This window comes from Paralichthys olivaceus, chromosome 20 (genome assembly GCF_024713975.1).
Source record: "Paralichthys olivaceus isolate ysfri-2021 chromosome 20, ASM2471397v2, whole genome shotgun sequence".
Taxonomy (NCBI): domain Eukaryota; kingdom Metazoa; phylum Chordata; class Actinopteri; order Pleuronectiformes; family Paralichthyidae; genus Paralichthys; species Paralichthys olivaceus.
In genome coordinates this window covers 9,518,721-9,543,213 of record NC_091112.1, presented here as the reverse complement: position 1 = coordinate 9,543,213, position 24,493 = coordinate 9,518,721, and the positions used below count along the sequence as shown (strand labels likewise).

The window sequence follows — 24,493 nt, the reverse complement described above, 5'->3', positions numbered from 1 at the left end:
TTCCCTGGTTGGTAACATTCAGTCGGTCACAGAGTTCAAGTCAGATTTCTTCATCCAGGTTACCAGGTCATGACAGAACCAGTGACATTATTTTAAGCTGAATAGTTCTTACAAACTGCATAAAGATGGATGACATGACAGCTCCCCTAATTGTCTTGATTGGTCCCCAGTGGCTGAAAATACAGGCCATAAACTCTGCCTCCTCCATGGTAGCGGATGGGACATAGACAATACATAAAACTCAAAGTCATTGTCATTTTAAACAGTTCTCATCACACTGATGTATTTAAGTATTCGTGACTGGTCAAATCTACATATCGACGGGATCGCCATCCCTCGATCACTACTGTGCACTCTGGCCCCAAATCTACAAGATGGTGGCATCATATCCAGGATATTTTTGAATTTCTGGATAGTGGGAGGAAGAGACAAGTCATCCATCTCCATATACAGTCTATTGTGTTATTTTGTAGGTTATTTCAGAATAAAATTTCTACATCAGTTAACACCTGAAGAGAAGGAGTGAAGCATCTTGGACTGATGTGATAAAGGTGCAAGACGATTCAAAGGAAGTGCATCTGCTTTCAGTTTCACTAGAAATGATGTAAAACAAAAAAAAAAAGATAAAGCAGCACAAAGTAACATGCAAGAGGCGTGAATAGTTTCACCATCTACTGACCTTTCATCTGCTTTGGCACGAGTTCATGCATGGTACTGAGTGTGTGTGTGAGTGTGTGTGTGAGTGCGCACACCTTTTTTCTTTCTTTCTTTCTTCTATTCCCGGCTCTTCTCCTCTTTCAGCCTGAAGCTTTGCAGCAGTCCCAGTTTGACAATGCAAATGATGGGAGTTGAGAAAAAAAAAGACAAATCTGCAGAATGAATTCAGTGTTACACTTTGTTCCCAAGAGCAGATTTCATCTCAGTATTTGGCTCCAAAGTGTCAGGACAGAAATGAATGTTAGATTGGTGACATGCAGCACATTTGACCGCTTCTTACCCTCAGGTGGTGTGACCCAGTTTATGCCCCTGGTACCCCCACCCGACATCACCCCCGCCTCCGCCTCTTGTCAAGGTGTAAATTTCAGTCTTGGGAAATTACTGGAGCAAGGAGACCTGGAACACAATGACAATTAGGCAGGGCTCCACCTGTCCAGTGGGGGCACAGCCAGCCACAGACCGACATCTTAATCTTCCTCCCAAAAATGTGGACTTTACAAAGCTTCTCACACCAGAGTATCACAGTTTTCCATCAGCTCCGTGTCCATTTGAATCTAAGGATAAAGGTGTATTTGAGCCAGATGGAGAGAGCACAGTGTCTTTCACACCATCTGTTCCACCTGGCTGGGAAAACATCTAATGGCCTAATATCATGTAATGTGATTGGCTACGATTCAGAGCTGAGAGGGACTTGAGTCATTGATAAACAGGGAAAAAATTAAAATAAAAGTTTAGATCAGAAAAGAACAACACTGCAAATCAATATCAGGGAGGGAAAAGTTTGTTATTACATATTTATTTATATTTTCATATACTTTTTACATATTTATCTGTAATAATAACATGTATGTGGAGTGGGAGGAGATGGAGGAGGAATGGAAGAGGAGGGCATGTCGAAGGAATGTCACTTTCTATTTTTTTTTTTACCCCATTTAATTACAAGAGCATCATCTCAGTCAATGATATTCATAGTCCCATTAAACAAGCTACAACTAAGATTCCTAAAATATAGAGCAACATATAAAACTAGCATTTTTTAATACTCTGAACGATGTAGACCTGGGAGAGAAGGAGGAATGACTGGGTTGACCAAGTAACTGCAATGAAATTACACACAGGCAGGACCGGGAGAGAACTCTTATTGTGAAAGGTAGGGCATGTATAAAAACACACCGAGAATGAGGTGTACAATACACACGCATACACAACACACACACACAACAGTTTCTACACAGTCATCATGCTTCAACAGGACCTTGTGTTAAGTCTTTTTTTCTATTCAGTGTCACATTATTAGAAACAACAACCACAAGTGGGTCAACAACTGCAGAGGGCAGATTCTCCCCCTCCTCCCAAAAAAAATCAACAAAATGTGTTACCATTCCAAATGAAATACAAAAAAGTAGTGTATATTCTTCACTGAAAATTCATGATAGGACTTCAGACTGTTTTTTTGGGCCGCCACATCTCCAAGAAGCCGGGCAGAGCATTTGCATTTCCATCCCCTGGGAGTGTGACAGCCTTCACAGGGAAGTTGCCTTCTCCTCTCTACACTACAAACCCCATTTTTCTAAACATGGCGTACACAGAATCCCTCAGAGAGTGAGGCAGCTCGGCCAAGAGCGCTGCACAAAGCTGGAGGCCGTCCAGCGAGAGCTACTGGCAGACAACAGGCCTGGGTCAAACACACAGACCTGACTGTTCCCATCCTCGGAAATTAGGTGCAATTAATTAATCTCTCAATGTTTGGTCCTTTGTGACCTGATCTTATTGATTTTAATCACTCAATGAAATGCACAGAATCATTTGAACACTAAAATTGAAAGTAAGAAAATAATAATAATAAAAAATGAATCAAAAAGGCTGATTTGATTCATGGGCTGGTAGTTTCTAATTGGCTTACAGTAATAAGGCAACAAAATAAAAAGAGCGAAAGAACAGAAGTTAAAAAAATATTTTACAGAGAAAAATTGGTCTTTGGTGTTCATTCCACTGAGAAAGTAAAATGATAACAGACAAAAAAGGGAAACTAAATTATTATATAGTAATATAGTGTTATCAGTAATTTATCTGATGCCCAAGTCTGAGTTCCCAAGACAAGAAATACTTCCTGGTGGTAAACATGAGCTCTAAAATCATGTGTGCACTACAAAGGATCAAACATAAAAAAAGGAAAGAAAATAAATTACTTTACTACTTCTACAGGGTTTGAGAAATCCTGCACAGTGCAAATAAAATAATGCCCAATATTGATTTACAAATAAAGAAGAAAGTATATTTTTCATAGTGCGACTTGTGCAACGGTATCATGCATCAGATCACTTAACATGGGACGACACAGCGAGGAAGCGACTCTCGACTCTCTCCTCTGTCCAAAAAGTCCTAGAACCTGAACACTAAAATATGCATATCGTAAATCCTGAAGGGGTCTGTTTCAAAGCTTCATCCTTTTATTTTGTGGGTCGTTTTTAAGAACATCTATACAATAATTACCACGTGACACTCCGCTCTCATAGGATCACAAAAACATCCATTGATTAAAGGGTAGGAGGGGTAGGTGAGGGTGGGGGGCGGGGGCATTCGGCAGAGAACAACGCTCGTGTTTCCAGTTAAATGGTCTTCCAAGTTATATGCTGCTTATCTGCATCGTTTTTATATACTGTGATAATAGCACCACTCCAACAGATGACACTGCCCACGAAAACGAGGAATCACGGAGGGGAATCAGAGAGGGGAGGGGTCAAAGTGGTGTCGGCAAGGATGATTCGTCATAAATGGCAAAGTGCTGGCAGGGCTGATTTTCCCATGACTGATACTGATGGACAAGAGGAATAAGTTCATGACTGATTGTTTCCTCATGATCGGATGTGAAGATGCAGGGGTTGAACCTCGGATAGGAAGTTCCTCGATGAGACGTGACGCTTCAAGAGAGAGGGCGGTCCTTTTCTTTTTTTTTTTCCTTGTGACCAAATCTGGAAGTTTTGGGGGTGGGGGCTGGGTTTATGTGGGTTGGTCCTTCTGCAGGGCTGAGATGTCCAGAGCCGGAGGGGCCCGCCCGCTCCACTCCCTCAGCTGTCCGTCCTTGAAGAATAGGTTGAGGGCGGGCAGGGGGACGCCAGACTCCGCCGGGGGTTGGCTGAGAGGGTTTGACACGCCACTGTCCAGGTCGGAGGGCTGGCCGCCGTCCTGCCGTCACAGAGTAAAGGTCACAGGTCAGCACAACAGGTAGAGAGAGGATGACATGTGGGACGAGGAGGAGACAATAGTCAGGAGAGGTTAAGGGAACTGGCTTTCTTTTTTAACTCAACCTCACAGGTTGACACACACACACACACACACACACACACACACACACACACACACACACACACACACACACACACACACACACACACACACACACACACACACACACACACACACACACACACACACACACACCAGATTAAACCATGAAACTGTTCAATATATTCATAAATTGCTCATCAGTTTTCATTCATCTTTATTAAATCTAACAAACTCCATTTGTACAATTGAATCCCTGAGTCTCCTTCCTTCCTCTGGAAACTGTTTTTCTCTTTTCTTCTGTGAGCATTCTGAAGTAGGATCCTGAACAAGCAGCCAAGTGTTTTTACCTGGTGTGACTGAACAAAGCTCAGCACCTTCAGCGATAGCTTCCGGCTGGAGTGGAGAAGCTCTTGAAGGCTGAAAGAACAACAAAGTCTGAAAGTCTTGCAAAACTACAACAACTTTTCTTTTCACTGTTTTAAACAAAAGTTGCATTTGTGAGGATGCTGGGTGTTTTTTGTTTTTTCACCTTTCGCTGCTGCAGAGTTTGTGCGAGGCGATCTTTCGACACACTTTGCGGTTGAGCTCGGAGCTGAAGAGAGGCATGCCGAAGCACAGCTCGAGAGGCACCCACTCGTCTTCAGAGGAGAGAGCTGAAAGAAAAACAAGAAAGAGGGGAGTGACATAAATGACATTATAATGTCGGCCGTATTTAAAGCTGCTTTGCAAACACCAGATACTTGAAAATAATCTTACAAATAAATGAACAAAAAAAGATCAACCTACTGTCTGTTTTTCCTTTGCCTTCCCCGTTGTTCTCCTCTGTCACCAGTTCAAAAGACTCAGTGCTGCCATTAGTGTCCAGGCCTCCACCCAGATGTGTATCTCCTTAAAAAAAGCCAACAAATGTTCATCAACACTGCGACACTGAAATGCTGTTTCACAGTCATTTACATTTTCTTCCATAAATATTTGCTTGATTCTTGGAATGAACAATGCATACGTTTAAAAAATGTCTGATCCCTTGTGTAAACAAGATTAAATTTGTGCACCTCAAGGTAAAGGCTGGGATGTTTCGATCTGCGCCCATTAGCAAAGGCCATCACAATAAAAAGCCACAATTATGCATAATTAAACTGGACTGTGAGCAATCTTTATCCAGTTTGCACCATCAGCACCATTGGCCATCACAGGCAAGGTCATTGTTACTAATTCAACTATAAGTCTTGTCTGTAAAAAGCTCACACACATGTGCATGCAAACACACAGTGAAAATAAGAGTGTTTGTCTTGGCTCCCCTCACCTCTGCACTCAGCGCTGTCACTGGCCCTGCGGCGGTGCCTGTTGTTGGAGTTGAGCATGGTGATGTAGCCGCACTGGTGCTCCAGGTCCACCTGCTCCTTCAGCTTCTGCAGTGCTTTGTGCACACACATGTTGGAGTAGGTGAAGTCTGCACAGGGAGGAGAGACAGACAACAGCGCTCAAGCACGCGACTCCAGAGATAGTACAGTACTTTCTGCTGTACTGTAGAAAATAGTTGTTGTGTTTTTTCACAGTTCGTTCGATTCTGAAAACAAGTGTATTAAAAGGATGAGAGCATCAAATCTTCTGTGGGTGAATTACACAAGGTTCCATATTCAGCTGTCATTAATTTGACTTTTTGAATTCTTTATTTGCTCAAAAAATAAAAAAATATTTCAGCGGTCACTACGGTCTTGCGCTAAATGATCTTTATTGATTTAATATCCTTTATAATAGAGTTAGCATAACATGAACACATGTATTAGCATTACATGTGGCTGTGTCTCTTACCTCCCTTCAGATCCTCCTCATCAAAGGGGAAAGGAATGTGGACTGTTTCTCCATGGCCATGCATACCATGGCCCTGAGGGTTACACACACACACACACAAAAATAAAATAACCTGAAATAATAAAATCATTATTTTATTCATAGAAAAGGGCTTGTGTTTACCTGGATGAGAACAGCAGAGTGTGTGAGGGCGTCATTGAGCATGGTCAGCACATTAGATGTAGGGACGACTCCGGGGTCGTGACCCCAGGAAGTGATCAGCAACCTGTCGTAGGCCTGAACAGAGCAGGATTTCACAAAAATTACAAGACAGATCTCCACAAAACATAGTGGGAGGACGGGACATTAGTCAAGAAAGAACTTATTAAATCTTGCTGTAGATCTGCATCAGGGGGCAGATCCAGGAATGTTTTTAATTACTTTCTCTACCATGGCTAGATAGTGTATTATTTGACATTTCCACCTATTTCTCATGGAATAATGTATGGAGATGGATGAAAAGATGTGTGCAATGTGGTGCGGCTTGATTAAATTCAAGTTGACTGTTGGCTCTTGGTGGAGGTATGAGCTCTACTGTCATTCTAGTTTAATATGATGATTTTCCCAAACCTCAGAATAGAGAGTTTAAGGAAGACAACAACACTGGAAAGTTAACAGCAAAATTAGGAGCACTAGTCACACAAGTATGACAACATGTTTGTGCACCTCACCGTTCCACAAAGATGATAACATTCATCAAGTTCCATACAAATCCTACCTACTACTTATATCAGACAGGTTTTAATCTCGGGAAACACAACAGTAGCAATGGAAACATCCTTCGAATTACATGATTGGAATCATTTAAAGTCCACTCAGGTACTAAATTACCTGCTGAGAGTTTTGTGTGGTTCTTCTTAATCATAGCCAGAAAAGTTATATTTTTTACTTTTTTTTACGTATGCTCTGAAAGTGAAGTGGAAAGAAGGTAGTTTGGTTTTTCACAGTCAGGGTCAGTGAATGAATAAAATGAAAGTTTGAATCAAGTCAAAAGAAAACCTGCTGCTATGTTTCCATTTGCATGATATTATCTGTCCTACCCTGAGAATTCACCACTACAAATTCTCTTTTGTTCCTGTCTCACGTTCCCAGGATAGATAATAAAATTCCAAGAACACTGGGAAGCCTCGATGGAAGAAAACGCAGAGCACGGCGGTGTGTGACTGTGACTCTGATGAGCCTGTCGCCTTTTGGAGAAATGAAGGTGACAAAAGGAAAAGCCTTGAGTTTTACCTTCAGTGTTATAATTACCTGTTTCTCTGAAACGGCAAGGTCAAAATGTTAGCAGGAGATGAAGGGCAAAGATAAAGAAAAATCCCCCCAGACTCTACAGAACCAGAGTTTATTATCTGCATTGTTTTTCTTATCTGACTTCAAAGTTGCTGTTATCGGTGTCAGCATACATTCACTTATTCATCTGTATAGTACCGAGACATATTTCCAGCTACCCACCTGATGAATTATTAGTTTAGGCTAACCTGGAATATGTCTGGCAGTTTGCGGAGCCTGGAGCCTTTGGAGAGCAGTAGAGACGGGGGGCCCTGGCCGGTCACATGGTACAGATACAGCTTGAACCAGATGGAGCTCACCTCGGGGATGGCCGGGCCAATGTGCTGCAGGAAGAAACAAACACACAAGCATGTACTCTCACACACACACACACGTACTGGAGCACAACTAATGCCTGTACAGTCCTCCATCAAAAAGAGGAATAAATACTTATGTTGATCTCCTGTGTGAAAGGCAGAAATTGAAGCTGCTACTTGAGATGAGAGCAGAAAACAAGAAGAATTCACTCAATTCCACTACACCACGTCCCAGCAGTGTGAGAATAAACAGCAGTGTGAATGGCACAACAAGAGTTTAACTTCTTTCCCTCATTTTCTCAGAGCTCAGCCAGAAATCTGGAGTCTGGCCAGGCGGAGGAATTACTCATGAGCCTTGCCTCTCCCTCCCCTCCCCTCCCCTCTCCCATCTCACTCTCTCTTTGTGTAGTTATTGTTGTTGGGGCGACTGCAGGCTGAGCAATCACAAAGCACACACACACACACAGTCTCAAATCACTACGGACACACAAGTCTGTACACAGAGTGAGAGTGCAAACAGAACCACAGAGAACATACAAGCATACACACAGAGCACTCTAATGTCTTAACAAACACACAAACATTTGATCCAATATTCCAACATGCCACATGATACACAAAGTAGCGTCCCCTCTGCTGTCCCTCACTCTGAGCGTCATACCTGAGGCGTGCAGCTGCTGATGGGTCTGATCTCGTTGCTGAGTGGTGCCATCGACACCAGCAGCTTGTAGTTCTTGTTGAGAACACGGCTGCAGGTGGCCTGGTCCAAACCCAGCAGACTCTCACAGCGCAGCATATCCAAGGGGAAACCTAGTGGAGGAAAATAAAGCCACAGGGTGAGTCACATGGAAAGAGAACAGGCGGAAAAGTGCAAGTTTATGACGTGACTGAAGTAACTATAGTGATAAAATACATTTCTTGAAGCAATAGTGCAACATTTTGATTTGCTGTCCCCAACTGTTTCCAGTCTGTATGCTGATGACTGCTGCCAAGTGTGGATGCATCAATTATAATTGTATCTTTCTTTTTAGTCGTGGAGTTAAGATAAGTGTTCTCTTCATTGTGTCTTGTGAAGCACGACTGCTCGATAAACAAAAATGTCCAAAAAGTATTTCTTAGATTCAATAATCATCACTTTTAGTAGGTAGAAATTTCACAGGCAAAAAAGTGTCTGTGAACTGCTGATGGTGATAATTAACAGATAAATTATTACCAGAGTGGAGTCTAACAGAAGTTTGAAGTCAGAAATGATTAAAGCCCGGCCAAAGAGCTCACAACAAGTTAGATTTATTTTACAACACAGAGAGAAATAGTCTCTAACAAAAGATGTGAATGGACTGTTGCTTCATACTGATAAACCCAGGTTCAAATGTTTATTTTTAGTAATTTCCACTAATTTGTATCCATTACAAACATCACAGAGCATCATTAGCACTATAATAACAGTTTTAGAGATATGCTCTCTAGCTATGTTGTAATCACAATTTGAAGAAGAGTCTGATCAGATATTTCCGATTGAAAGATAAATTTTCCTCTGGTCCTAAATGAGCAATCATCACTACACTCTTCTACCATCAGAGGCTGAGTTTAGCTTCAGCCAGCGCTCTCACTGTGCTCCCTCCTCAGCAGAAGTCTGGAGCAGCAGCTGAGGACAACTGAGAGATAAGACAATCAGCAACGAGGCACACTGCCAAACCAAACAAACAGCATCTGGTGGCACAATGGTAGCTATATGGCAACTGAGGCATTTGCTCTGTTGTCATTGGAGAGCTCAACTCTCTGCTGCGCCCTCTAGAGACTAAGTGGAACAACACAGCTCCACTGACGGATTCATGCTATGCCTCTGCATCCAGATCCACATCCAAATACAACTATCCAGACACATGAGATGTGAAACAGACTAGATCTGCCAGAAGAAGCACAGACAAAAGACATAATTCGTCTTTATTGTTTCCAACCTCACCCACAACATAGACACTTAATTTGTTATTGATTTTTACGACAACAGAACAAGTTAAGTTGAAGTCATTTTAAGTTCAGAATCATCTATAGTTTGAATCATACTCACAATAATATACACATGATCATGATTTTAGCAAGAAACCAACCAGTTTACTTTACTTAATACACTTAATGACTATTCATGAAGTGTATCAGTAGATTGACTATAGCCCACTTAGTTCCCCCCTTAAAACACATGAAGCATAAGTGAGAACTGTGTGACAACAATAGACAAAAATCTGAGTTTCTAATTCTTAAGCTTGCTGTTAGAACTCAGAAGGTGAGATCTCAAAACAAAAACCTGAACGTCAGCTCCTAAAATCATAGACAAAGCTGAATCTGGCCTGCAAGCTCACTATTTAGCACATGTATAGACATGTAGAGGTGTTTGAGGTTTGGGTTGTGCATGTGGTTACCAATAAAGGGTTTCGAAAAAGAGGGTGTAACTGTCTGGTTACCTATATTTGGGATATCAGGTCCCTGGTCCTGAGTGAGTTCTTTGTTGTAGCGCAGGAAGAGGATGGTGTTTTTCAGGGTCAAAGCGTGGTCAAAGTAACGCTGAGCCTCGCCCTCTGCTGTGCTCTCCACCTGGACACATACAAAACACCAGAGACGACAGAGTGTCAGTGTGTTAAAGTGTGTGTAGAACTCATGTGAGCATTAAATCATTTGCTAAACTGAATTTGTCAGAGGCGTTTCTGACAAAAGCTTTTTGCAGCAAGTGATCATCTCACCTTCTCCAACTCAGCCAGGAAGCTGTCCAGAGTCTCATCAGACAGCTTACCAACCTCAAACATGGTCACGGCGTGACTCTTCAGGTTCTAATACAAAGACAAACACACAATTAAACTAGAATGGCACTAAGTAGAGCACATACCTCCACCAAGCCCCAACAATTCCCTTGAATCCAATCAAGCCACATTAATTTGTACAAACTCACTTCACTAACTATCACTTAACAAAATATGCCTGATTTGCCCCGAAATATATTTAACATTGCAAGTTTCTGAGTGGATGTGTGTTTAAGTTCAAATCCATTTACTCACCGGAGACAGGTTGCCCATCATGAGGAAGGCTGTGAGGGTGGAGTCAAAGAGGAAGGCAATCCTCTTGGTGGGTGCAGCTGGGATGCTTAGGCTGCTAACGCTGGCTGTGTCCGCTGCAGAGACGAACACGATGCATAACAAGATTAATAACTATGTTCAGTAGGATTTGTGCATGTAATAGCATAACTGCACAGATGTTACCCCTCTCAGGCTGAGGACATAAGCTCCTGATTTTCTGAGAAGGAAATGTGTTTACAAGGACCATAGTCTGAAATTATGTCTTAAATTGATAATAAAAACATATTTATGTAGTTGACGAACAGTACACTTTCATAATATCAGTTTAACATGCGCATTAAAATGAAAATTAAACCAGAAATTAGACCAGTTTAAACAAACACCTATTAATGTGAGAATGGCTTTCAGGAGCATGACTGGGCTTTCTCAGGGATTAATTAGCACAGCTGCTTGAAACTTTCTCAAATAACAATCAGGAAGTGCTTTGTGTGCATTCATCAGCTTGTGTATTTATTTGCATACATTGCTGAATATGCTTGGAAGACGTGTGTGTGTGTGTTTGTGTGTAGTCAGACCTTGGTCTTCCAGACTGGTGGTGTCAGTGTCAGTGGCAGAGGAGCCTCCCTCCATGACAGGACTGCCCTGCTCCCAGGACAAGAGCATTTTCTGAGGGTCCATGGTGCTCCTAACAAGGACACAACATATTGGTGTATTAAACTGCCTGTGTGGAGTTCTATGTTCTCCCCCTGTCCATGTGGGTTCACCCCAGGTACTTCGACTACCTCCCACAGTCCAAAGACCTGCATCTGAGGTTAACTGAAGACTCTAAATTGCCTGTAGGTGTTGACGTGACCTTAAATGGTTGCTTGTCTCTGACGTCACCATATTTGCTAAGGGACTGTTCGGTGGAAACGATGAGTGGATGCACATACTTGAGCCTGTTGACAGAAGGAGCGTTCTTCCAGGTGGGGTGGAGCTGGTCGGAGCCGATCACCTGACCTTTCTTCACAGCGAAGCCGAGGCGACAGTACATGGACACAGCGTTCTAACCAACACAGAAGAGACAAAGTCAAGAGACATTTGATGACACACAAAACATTAAACACCATTAGCCAGGTAGCTTTTTACAATATAGATCATAAACCTGTGACCATCCTGGACTTTTACGACTTGCATGAGTTTTGCTTTGGGTAGAAACGATCAATAGTTTCAATAAAAAAAGAACCAGAGAAAGACAATTGCTGCACTTAAGGTGAAATATTGTTGTAAAAAGTGGTAATTTTATCTCTCTCCTTCTCTCTACATGATTGCTTCTATAACACTGACTCTAAATTGTGAGTTGCACTTTCATTCATAGAATATAACAAAAAAAGTTGTAGTTTTATTTCTGACATCATTATCCTACAGAGCTCGAACCTGCTGCAGTTTATTTATCTGAATACCTGTATTACAGTGCGGCTTCGGAAGCAATTTTCTGTCCAAACCTGACTGAGCCCAACTCAAACCCGTCAGGGATTCTGCTTTTTAACCCGATGTTTTCCCCATATTACAGGCTGTCAGGACCTGGGTCAAGCATTCCCACTCTAATCTGTGTATCTTTGTTTTTACTTTCTGGGGGGACAAAAAAGTGTTAAAGTATTTCTGAGTGTAAGTTTTATTCAACAACAGTTTCACTATTTCACACTGCAAAAAAACATCAAGTATTTTAATCAACGATCAAGACATGTAACCAAAACCTGTTTTTTCAGAAAATGGTCAACAACTATTGGAAAACACTAAACTATTTGATACAATGTGAAGAATGGTTGAAGGTTGTGTAGTCAAAAGAAAAGTAACTGCTTTGCTGGCTATAAGAATATTCTTTCTGTATCACATGGTCACATAATGCTTCACCCAAGAGTCTTAAAGACTCTTGGGTGATGCTCACTGAACCCACAGCATCAATAGTAAAAACTAATTTCTCTTCTGTCTGGTGAATTAAACTGTCTTAAAAGTTAGAAGAAAGGTGTTGCTGTGTACTTTCTACTTAACAGTTGGCTAAGTTTTTTCATTACTGCCTTAATACTGTCTACACGATCATTAACTTGCCTTGCTATTAAATCCCTTATTCAGACTGAAAGGGCTACTACAGTCAAGTGTGGTGGACTTGATTGCTTTCTTCACCTTAATGGAAGCTGAAGTCAACTCTTAACCATCAAAAGAAGCACGGCCAGGATTTTTTTTTTCTTAAGTGACTCAGGTCACGAGGTAGTCTTCATATAACAGAAAGTTAAACTTGAGTCAAGATGGGAAAAGTTGGACAAAAAGAAGACATCTCAATCATCTCCGAACGTTTCTCCGGGAGAACTGCTGCCACCGCTGACTTCAACCACTTCTCCCTCTGCAGCTCTGCTTTTCAGTGGCGGTAATGAGATGAGACCGAGGGACAGGCTCTTCCCACTGGAGGTCCTGACACTGAGACAGAGTTTGGCTCAGAGTCTCACAGAGAGTGAATAGGAAGCTGGAGGAAACTGGGTCAGACTCCAGCACCAATTCAACTGGAATGGGGCTCTGATGGAGTCATGGGGAATAATAATGGATCTAATCTGACACTGTGTGTGTGTGTGTCACAGTCTACCTCTTAGGTGTATGACAGTATAAGTGTTTATGTATTCAGTATCAAACAGACAAATCTTGCATATGTATCTACCTGCTAAGCTACTCCATATCCCTGCTTTTCTCAGAGTATGGCCCTCAGATCAGATCAACCCTTTTACAACATACATCACAACAGGATTCACATTCTGCAGCAATGGGAGACATACCTTCACTAAATCCAAGTCAATCTCCAACACGTTTGCCAGCTGAGGGGGAGAGAAAAAAGAGTTGAGACTTGGTTAAAAAGTTGATGAATAAAGACACAGAAATCACATTCAATGTGCGCCGCAGTGAAAGTACAATGAGACACATTTCTAAAAACCCACCTCTGATACATTTGTCTGCTCATCAATCGACACAAAGATTTTGTAGAGAAGTGTTTCAAAGTAATCGCCCTGAACACGGTTCATGACGAAGCCTTCAAGTGGGGGCACTGAAAAATGCATGAGAATGGTTTTTTTTACACTTTTAGTTCTCTGTTGAATTGTTTTTTCTACAATCTTTCTTTTTTTAATTTTAGTCTAGTCTGTTAAGCACAATGTTTGCTTATGTTCCCTAAGTTGTAACATAAGTATATACAATGTTTAGTCAAGGTAATTTAGGATAATAGCAGGATGTTTAAACACACACAACACGTACCTGAGATGCAGCTGTCATCAGATATGGGAACATCCAAGTAGATGAAGCCTCGATTGTACAAGCCTGCAGTAAAAGAACAAATTTGCTTCTTTTCATTACGACCGTTTGTAAAGAAAACCTATCCAACAATATAAACTACTTGGATACTGAACTTTTTCTGAGCAGAACAGAAAATTGTGAATTCAGAGTAAAATATAAAATCTAATTTAAACAGCTACTTGAATAACATCTCTGGTTTTTAATTGCATTCTCACTCCGTCACCAACACTCCAGTGGCAGACGCTCATCACTGGCAAACTGTTCTCTAATTAACATTTTAACTGCACGGACACAACTTCAGTCCCTGTGCTTCATCTTTCATATTCACAGCAGCACACGGACGAAAGAACTTTCACTGAAACCTCAGAATCTGCCTCCAGGTTCACATGTCGGCTAAAATAGACTGGTGTATGCGTAATTCAAATGTTTTGGTACCAGTGGAACTCAAGATGAATAAAGTCCTCAACGTATTCATTTCATGATCCTCACCCCTTATTTTAATGTTTTAAAAGTAGATATATGCAGTTTACCAGTGACCCGTTAAAACAAGGTTTTTACTATCCACTGCTGGTGACCACAATTCAGCCATGACATAGGTACAGTATATTGCTTTTGCTGTGCACGTAGCGATGATAAGGTAACAGTTCTCAGCAAGCATGCCTGCCCTGTTCATAGGGCATTCACCACCTCAACACCTGGCCGCTGCAGGAAGTCTGTGAGAAACTGTGTGTGTGTGCTCATCTGTTTTATAGATTATTGAATCCACTTGTACGGAGGTGGAGAGACAACATATAATACCGAGTAACCGTGGCATTACATTTTACCATTGCCTTTTTATAAATGCTGTTAAATAAATACAAAGCATCCTGATCCAAAACTAAGAATTTGAAAACCAAATGCAATTTACGTAGATTAATGTTTGGCACATCTTGAAAAAATACAGTATTTGAGCAGTTGATATTAGCATAATACGCTACAGATGTAAAATAGTCATTTATCATATCTTTGTTGACAGTGTAAGCCGATACAGTCGTACCAACATGTGACAGACACTCACTTAACACTACGTTGTACTCCATCGACCCAGCCAGCTGAGGACCAGAGTCTATCATCTTATCGATTGCTTTCTTCTCTGCTGGAGAACAGATCTGTAATAAAAACGCACAATAAAGACACAACCTTAGAATATGGCTGCAAAACATGGACTGGTTTCCATGGAAGTCAAAAAACTCCTCCAGTAAATGAAGGTTTGCACATATTTTCAATGTTTCTTTTCTTTTTTATGGAAGAACTGTCAGGAATGTGACAGGTATTTTTTTCATTCAGGTCTCCACATGCAGCATGGAGGTGTATTACAAATCCCAAATTTTCTACCTACAAATAAAATATCCAAATAGATGTCATAATGAACTAATACTGTTCTTAATTCACCCTGATATCATCCTCGGTGATGTAGCCCGTCTGTGCAACCCACCACGGCTCCACAGAGATCTCTACTGGTTTGGCTGGTAAGAGGTCGCGTGCCGATTTCCTGCGGAAGAATTTCTGACAAAAGAAACAAACAAGAATTGTTATTTTGATGACATCAAGAAACATGAAATAAATGCCTTAACTTTGAACCTGATGAACAATGTCTATAATGCAAGAAGAGACAGCTATATGTCTAATGTTGGAGGTTTGCTTTCTATAACAATACAATTATTAGTTATTTAAGTCTGTTTTAGAAAAAGTGTCTTACTTTGGACGACCTGCACTGGTTCATCAGGTCAATGTACTGATTTCTCCCGATGCCAAGCAGCCGCAGACCTGTGAGACAACAGGAAAAGCAGCTACTGAGTAAGTCAGTAAAACTCAAACCTCATGCCTCAGTGACTGAATGTGAACTTGTAATGGCTGCACATCCACCCTCCAGCAAATAAATCTGGCTGCGATGCAACTACAAAAGTGTCTCAGGCCTTTTTCAATTAGAGCCTCTGAGGATTTACAAGAAAAAAAAGGGGGAGAGAAAATTACAAGCAAAGTTTCATTTTTCTGGATATTTCTAACTTTATTTTGAAGTTATCTCAGCCAACGAAGCAGTAACAGTGACTCATCCAAATTCTGCAGAGAGAACACAAGTACCTGCACATCTTCTCACACACACACACACACACACGCACACACACACACACACACACACACACACACACACACACACTCTCTTATAATCAGAGTGTGTGCATGCATATTTTGAATCTGAGGAAATGCTGGGCCATAGTTTAAGTTTTACAGTCTGTATGTGAATGCCACCTTGTCACCTCCTCCTGCCTGTGCCGAACAGACCAGGAGGGGGCAGAGCAAAATGTGCTGGGATGGATGCCAGTGCAAGCTGGTACCAGTAAGGGACATTCTCATTTCAGCCTCCTAACACAGCAGAATCTTACATGCGTATCCTGCTGTTCCACTGAGACGCAGACACAACACACAAACATCCACCCACGCAAGACACCCTCACACACTGTTTCGCTGCCTCTCTATCCGCCTACTTCTGCATGACACACTTCCAAAGCTCCTCCAGGGAGATTAGAGGAGAGAGGCTCCTCTGAGCACAGGCTCCGACAGCCCGCTGACAGCCTTCTGTCTCTGCAGCATGAAGGTCCAGCACTGCCAGGACGCAGACACTCAAAGTCCAGAGCCAAACCCTGTTTCACTTGACATTAGAAAAATTTAAAAAAAATGGTACAGCTGCCGTCATCTTGACCTACAGCTCTGACGCAATCTCTGAAGTTTGGATATCGTAAGAAGATCTATTTATGGTTTTTAATACAAAAACTCATCTTATTGCAGTTTTACATCTCCTCTGTCATGTTTCTCTCCGTAGCTGTAGCAACAACAGGTCTGGTTTCTGAGTGATGCACTGCCAGGCCAACTACAGGTCACAGATTTTATCCTGCTACTGTAGCACTGTAAATGCAAATGTCAGTCAGTGCTGAGTTGGGCCTGGCTGTGGTGCCAACCCTTGGATCACCTGGCGACATTGGGGTCACCATCCTCACTGTTGCAGCATTCTCGTCCAATGACAAGGATGAGCTCACTCTCCTTTGCTGCTAAAGACCCTCTGTGGGGACCAGTACAGTGTTAGTGTGAGTCTAGGCCAGAAGAGGAGTGAGTGGCTGCAGCATTTGAGTTTGTCACAAAGATGGGTGAAGAGGCAGCTGAGACAGCATAAGTGAATTTTGGCAAATGGATTACACTAGTCTACCTTTCTGTCAACTTCAGACTGTGTGTAGTTTGAAGAAGGAATGAATGAGCTGCAGACGAATGACTGATGGTGTAGTTGTGAAATGATGGTGGAAATATGCTGTGCCTAGGCAGCTTACTCTTTTTTAAGAGGATTTCGTGGTGGTCTTTCAACCAAATCCTGAAAGGCTGTGGATCAGGGTGGGAGCGTGGCTGAGGATGTGTTTTGTTTTAAGATCACAGAGTTGAAATAGTCCTGATGTCACAGTTTCTGTATTCGGTTGAGCTCTTTAATATTTTCACAGCAGCACCTTGTCCTAATCAAAAAAAGACATGAAATCTCAATTTCTACAACATTAGGTATTTAATTAGGTTTTCAAATGATTTTTGAAAAACACAGATCCTCATTGATGTGGTAACACATCAGAAAAGGGACAGCTTTGTTGTCTGAGAAGCAATTTTGATTAAGTATGAAATGGGCTTCATGTCAACTCATTCAAAAACCACTTGGCTTGGCTCTGTTTTGGTGATGGAAATGATTTATGTTTATTAGTTAGCTGCTCAGGAGATATGAAAAACGTGTACATCATGGGACAACAAAACACTTGTGTGATTTGTTTGTTATCTAAGAGAAGTTTAAAAAATAATCTAAAACTTCCAATTAAAAACCAAACCACTGACGCAAAAACGTTCGAAAGCTCATCTGCATCTGTCAAAAGAGATATAAAAAAACCAAACAAAATATGCTTCACCTGCCAAAAAGCTGGCATCCAGGTGCCAATAGCCCATTTTGCTTAAAAACATTTCAATGAGCTTTCATTTATCTTCTAAATGATATGTGCTAGAAAAACAGTTTACAGAATTTGGAAAAAAAAAAAGTTAATTAATTTGTCAATAATTTTTCCTAAAGGTGATGTTGCCAAATGATTTCCAGGCCATTGAGTTTTCAATGACATAAAACAGAAAAAAAACATTGAGAAGGTGAAACTAACAGATGTTTACTAGGAAAGAATGATGTCACTGATACAAAAAACTATTTATCCATTCATTCATTTTCTGTCACTTAATTGCTTCAGCTCTGCATAATAAAGGCCAGGAAGGAGGAAGTGATAATCACAGTCTGAATAATAAAGCAAAGTCAAATAAACAATGAAGATATTTAAAGTTTTAAATGCCTCTCGAGTGACGTGCTGACACTGATTCTAACTGTTCGCATCTTTTCATTGTGACTTGAACACTGACACCCTTTAAAACATGTGGAGTATGTGAAACACAGACCAGAGACACAGAAGCAGTTTAGAGTGGGAGGCAAACAGAGCCTCAGTAAAGTAAGTTCAACAGCGAAGGGGGAGAAGGAGGGAAAACTGACAAAATAAGAAGGTGGAATAACTCACAGTCTGCGGCAGTGAAGTTGGGCAAGGAGTCGTAACTCTTCTCACTGTTCATAATATCCTGAAGGTGCAAAAACAAGAAGAAAGGAGACAAGGAAGAGAAGAATTAAACTCATTTTCTCCTCTCCCCTTTCTATGCCCCCCTCATATGATTAATAACAGGATTAGCAGATCAGCGCTGCCATACTAATTTCTGCTCCCCCTTTTCATTAAGTGCTTAAGACGGATTATAAGAATATGACATAGCCTTTGGCAATGCGGTGGCCACAGTTACAGCTCAGTCAATTTGAGTTTAGTAGGAGGAACAGGAAAATGGGTGAATCGAAAGTGAGCTAAAGACTGAATATTTCACCTTTATTTGTTTGTGAGCACACATTGAACACGGAGCATATTGTTAACATCTGTTCTTATGATGTGGGAAGTATAGTAATTAGTAAATGTGGAACAATCGATGGTGGGAACTAGAATGTGCAAACAGACGATGTGTAATAGAGCCTGGGGGGTTCAGAAGGTAGAAAAGTCACAATATAGATACACTTCATTTAAATGAGTTGCCTGATAATACCGGCCACAATGAGCCTTTAACAGACATTTCGGTATTTTTGTTTATGTTTGACAATTTCTGCCGACATGAAAACTTGTTACAGAATAAACAATGCAGAAAAGATGTGCATTTATAAATGTATGTATATTTTCTTAATTCATGTTGTGTATATTTGCTTGTGTTTGTTTTCTTTGAATTTATAGTTATTTATGATACGTTTTTTTGTCAAAAGGGTTCGTTAACAACATGTTGGGAATTATTGCAGAGTTATTTTTAATATATATATATATCGTCGATGTATCAGTGTCTGTTTTTTACTGCCTTTTGTAAGTATAGGCAAAAGATACTAAAAGTAAAAGAATAAATGACTAAATTCCAGGTGAACTCCTGTGAACACGATGGTTCATTCTTTGTGATGTAATTGAACAATTTAGATGTCAAGACGAACCGAGCTGCTCACAGTCCCTGACAGACTGAACGTGACTGAGCTTCATCAGTGAGAGTGAGTCGTCACAAAGGAAAAGCTCCGAGTGACTGCAAAGATGTTTTTGTCTGGATGTGTTTGACCTGGGATCATACTCGTGTGTCTCCCTGAGCTGAGTACATGAATCTTCAATAGACACTGACTGACACCTAGTGCCTGACTCATGCCAAGACTATCAACATGGGAAAATGCATTAAACACTGACACTATGGCTCGGTGTTGCGAGCCATATTATAACATTTCCCTTAAGACTTCATTTGAGGTGCATGAATCACTCAGGCAAACAGGTGATAGAGACAAGTTCTTCTCTATACATACTGACTATACAATGGTATAAGATAAGGTACAGCTACACAAAAATTATACATTATACTTTTTTGTAAATCTATTGAGGAATGGTATATAATGTGGTATGTTTCCATTGTTGATGTAACAAAGAATACATTGCACATGAAAGCCCAGAGCTGTAAAAAGCTTTCTTCTTCTCTGATTTGTCGGAAACACTTTCAGCAGGTGTTTCCAGGGATTTCAAAAACTAAAGACATTGTACAATTTAAATTAACTGGAGACTGGGTGTTTCCAAACCAATTAAATCTTTGCTGCGACACAAAAACTATCCCTGCTCTGTTTCCTTTCAGTTGACTCAGCTCATTGTTCTGACAGCGCAGATGAAATTGTGTTATTGTCAGACAAAATGAATAAGCGAGGGTTTTCACACATTGTGTACATGACAACAGATGTTTAGGAGTGTGAGACCCTGCTCACTGAGGCTACGATAACACAAAGTGCAAAAGCTTAACCTCATCTAACATCCCCCCGGTTCTGCTCTGCAATGCAGCAGGAGCTCCTTACCTCCATGATTCCTATGTAATATGAGAATGGAGTGACTCGCAGCCCTTTGACCATGATGTCAGACAGGTGGTAAGGGTAGAGCATCAGGTGGTCGCGGCTGTACTTCAACAGCTCCTCGTAGTACTTGCGCTCATCCTTCCTCACATGACGCACTGATTGTGAAATACACACAGAGGAGTCAGTGTCACAGCCAGAGCTCAGTGTTCGTACAGTAACACAACTATATCACATCAATTCAGGTAACAAAGGAATATTGATCCGGAACAAGCTCCAGAAGGTCACACACAGAAAAATAACACAATTGATTGGATAAAGTGGATATTATTGCATATCTATTTAGAGACTATCACACATTTGTTCATGGATTAACTGGTAATTTAACCACTTCCTCAATTATTGAAGAGCAGTATGGTTAACAGTGTACTTAATGTCAGTCAATCTGCAACAGCAAAAAGTGAACCAAGAGAAGAGTTAAGTACTGATAAAGTCATAAAATTCAAGAGGGTTTGTTTAATAATAAGATTACATTAATAGGAAGTTCTTTATTAGTCCTGCAATGGGGAAATTAGTAATATTACAGCAGCAAAAAGACATCAGGAGTAATAAGTAGAAATATAAAAGAAAATATATAGAGAAAAGTATGAATGGAATTAAATATATATACAGTATGAAGAAATCTCACACCCAATTATAACATGTCATACAATAGAAAAGGTTTGGCCCTGGTGTGATGGTCACACTTGCTTACCTAGGTTATTGCGGAATCGCAGCTGGTTGCGGATGCTGTACAGCAGCACATGCTTCTCATACTCACGCTGAGAGTTCCCCAAACTCTGCAGAAGAAACACAACACAGGTGACTGGGTTATTCTGCTAGGATGCAAAAAAAGAAAACAAGCTGCTGGGCCCCGTTAACCTCCGACAGGGTCTGCAATGTGAATAGATTCTCTATTCAAGAATATGACCTGGTCCAGATCATTAGATTCATCACAGGTTCATCTTAGGTTTCTGGCCGTGTCATTGATATTGTGCTTTAGCAGTGAATACTTCCAAACTGATTTTCTAAGGATGCACCAGTCTGATAGAGTCTGAATCAGTATCAGCAGAACCAATACTGGACATTAGCAAATCAGGTGTCAGCCAAGACATGACTGATCCAGCTGTGGTGAGGACACAGGGGGGCAGGCAGCTGGAACAGCAGCACAGAGCTACTGTGTGTGTGCACATGAACATGCCTCCTCTTCACCACAGGATGGTATAACAGCACAAGGTTTCATGCAGGAGACAAGGGATCTATGCAGACTGCTATTAGGAAAACATGCTTCCCATTCATCCACATTGCGAAACAAAATAAAACACACACACACACACACACACACACACACACACACACACACACACACACACACACACACACACACTGAGCACAGAGGAGTGATTGCATTATGTGCATGTGACATCCACGTGCTAAAATATGTGGCGCCAGCTATCAAACAATCATGGAGGTTTACAATCTGTAATGTTGACATCCTGATTGTCTATACTGCAAATAGTGTCATTCTGATTGTCCATATTGTATTGTTGTCATTCTGATTGTCCATATTGTAAAAGTTGTCATCATTATTGTCCTTACAGTAAATGTTGTCACACTGATTGTCCATATTGTAAAAAAAGTAGTCATCCTGACTATTCCAATAGTAAAATCTGTTTTGCAGCTCTGTTGGTTGTGTGTATGTGGGTGCTGGAGGAGGGATCCCTCCTCGATGGATCCAGGGATCCGCTGAATGGATTCTTCCAAATCTCCCCATGAAGGGTTTTTTCCTCCTAGAGAAGATTCCAGGTGCAGAGAGCAGCCTGCAGGGAGTCACTTTGTTAAGAAACACAAATGTAAATCTGACTCGGCTGGACCTGTAGTGTGATGTCAGGGAAACAGTGATGGTCAGCTCCGGGCTGAGAAGCCGCTGCAGAGGCAGGAGCCAGCGTCGTATGACAGAGCACCGCGGTGACATTGACAGGTTCACACACACAGACACACACGGACACACACACACGGACGTGCACGGACACACACCTGACCCCCGTCCCAGTTAAACCCCGGTACCTGTTTGACGTTAGCCGGGAGCTTGTTCCACGGGTAGTTCTGCCTGATGTGAAATTCCACGTCCGTGTTCATCGCTAGCTAGCTAGCAGGCTACAAGCTGCGGTCCCGGAGACGAACACACACGCGCTCCCGGGCGGGTCCACGGTGACTTAATGTCCGCTCCCTGACAACCGACGAGCGAGAGAAGCGAGTCCCCGGTGCGAGGACGAGGCGTTGTCTCCGGTGGTTCTTTTTTTCTCCTCCACAATAAAAACGGTCACTTCCTTGTTGTATTTTCGAACAAGCCGTTCGTCACGCTCGTGGCCACAGTCGTCACTTCCGGCCGAGGCGTGACAGTGGATGTGAATGGAGCTCGTGACGGATGAGAGGTGATTGGTTATCGGAGCCGATCAGCGACGTGATCGATAAAATGACAAGTGAACGAGACCGTGTTTGTCTTATTATGATCGAGACCGTCTGAGAGGTCAGGTGGTCAGGGGCGGATTAACCCTCTGAGGGGCCCTGGGGGAAGAGTCGGCTATTGGGCCCCCACTGGCCCCCACTCAGTGTTATGCCAGTTCACACTAAGTTCACAAAAAGAACTCGTTCACGTTCATTGTTCATTTTTAAAAATGTTGAACTAAGTTCTCTGTTTCAAAAATGATGGGATGATACCACCTGTCTTCAGGTTTGCTGTGTTTTAATGACTTTGCATAGAAAAAAACCATCAAAGCAATTTGATAAATCACAACTTTGCGACTAACAGTTAAAATATAAACTAAAACAGTAAAGGTCTTATAGATTTAGAACCAGGGTCTTTCTACACGACCAGGGTCACAAGATAGAGGTCGGAGGATCCATCAATTAGTCGAGTCTTGTCAGTAAAATCTATTTTCTGTTGTTTAAAAAATGTAGTACACACATTCCTCTCCCAACAATGTTTTTAGCTGCTCTTTGGGAATCTTAAATAACCCTAACCCTAGCCCATTCCAGGTGAGATAGTGTTCAATGTCTCCAGCATGACCTCCAGAGTAAGACGCCCAGGAGGCAACTTGATCAGATGCTGAATCCCCTTCAAACTGCCCCTGTCAACGTGAAGGAGGCTACAGCTCTATTCTGAACTCTGATTTCCGAGCTCCTTGACCCACAGAGGAGACTCTTTTCAGCCACTTCCATCTGTTTTCTCATTCTTTTTGTCACGACACAGCTGATGACCATGGGTGAGCAATAGAAAATGTTTATTCTTTAAAAAGGCTAAGGACACAGCAGCGCAAATCTAGATCTTAAAATTAGAGTTTGACATTGGAACCTTCTGTTCTTTAACAACTGACTTTAATTGTTCTAAAGCTATATTCCCAAACAACCTTCCAAACATATTTATTTCTTCACTTACAAAAAAGAGTCTGCAAAGCGCACTATGACCTTCGAGCAGGAAGCCTTCACTTGCTGACTGGAAACAGAGGTTAGGGTTTCAGAGTGTGACAAAGTCCATCAAAGCTGCGTATGCTCACATGTCATGATGTCTGAGTCGCTGACAGTTCACCTTCCGCTAGATACTATATGTCATTCAATCTGTCCACATGTAACTCTGGTTTCTCGTTATACGCCACTAAACAAACATGACAATAATTCATCTCAGCACCTCAGGAGAAGCAGCGGGTGCAAGAGAGAGGCTGCAGATGTTCTCTCTTTGTGAGATTAAAAATGTACAATTTAGAGACATGAACCATGAGGAAAAATAGTCCTTAGCGCTTCAGAACTACATGTATATCTCTCTGGAATTTATCAGTGGAGACTCAAAGTATATATTTCTGTTTTCTCTTCTCAAACTGGTGGATTTTAGTATCTTGAGGCAAGACAGAAGACATACACACTTCTTTATATTGAAGAAAATAAAAACTTGAATTGATAAAGGAAAACACTCTAAATAATAAAATAATATAAAATAAATTAAAAAATGACTTCATTAAATTAAACCACATTTTGACACAATGTGGTCAGTTTTTTTTAGCATGAATCAAATTACAGTACTCAAATCTACATTAGAAACATTCATATGACAAATATGTTAAAGGTCACAAGCCAGCTTATTAAGGATATTT

The 24,493-nt window shown here is 41.3% G+C and overlaps 1 protein-coding gene across 1 annotated transcript; it reads right to left on the bottom strand.

The window, feature by feature from the left end:
- Nucleotides 1–1,497: 1,497 nt before the first annotated feature.
- fam91a1 (family with sequence similarity 91 member A1) lies at nt 1,498–22,723 on the bottom strand. Its single transcript, XM_069516173.1, has 24 exons — nt 22,413–22,723; nt 21,061–21,145; nt 20,313–20,464; nt 18,436–18,493; nt 15,561–15,628; nt 15,254–15,367; nt 14,880–14,970; nt 13,784–13,846; nt 13,471–13,577; nt 13,312–13,350; nt 11,440–11,552; nt 11,083–11,192; nt 10,490–10,602; nt 10,178–10,264; nt 9,902–10,031; nt 8,104–8,252; nt 7,335–7,469; nt 5,980–6,093; nt 5,818–5,890; nt 5,309–5,455; nt 4,792–4,893; nt 4,535–4,658; nt 4,353–4,422; nt 1,498–3,903 (listed from the first exon to the last, which is right to left on the bottom strand). The coding sequence occupies exons 1-24, from the start codon at nt 22,482–22,484 to the stop codon at nt 3,718–3,720; spliced, it is 2,502 nt and encodes an 833-aa protein (XP_069372274.1). The 5' UTR covers nt 22,485–22,723; the 3' UTR covers nt 1,498–3,717.
- Nucleotides 22,724–24,493: the final 1,770 nt, after the last annotated feature.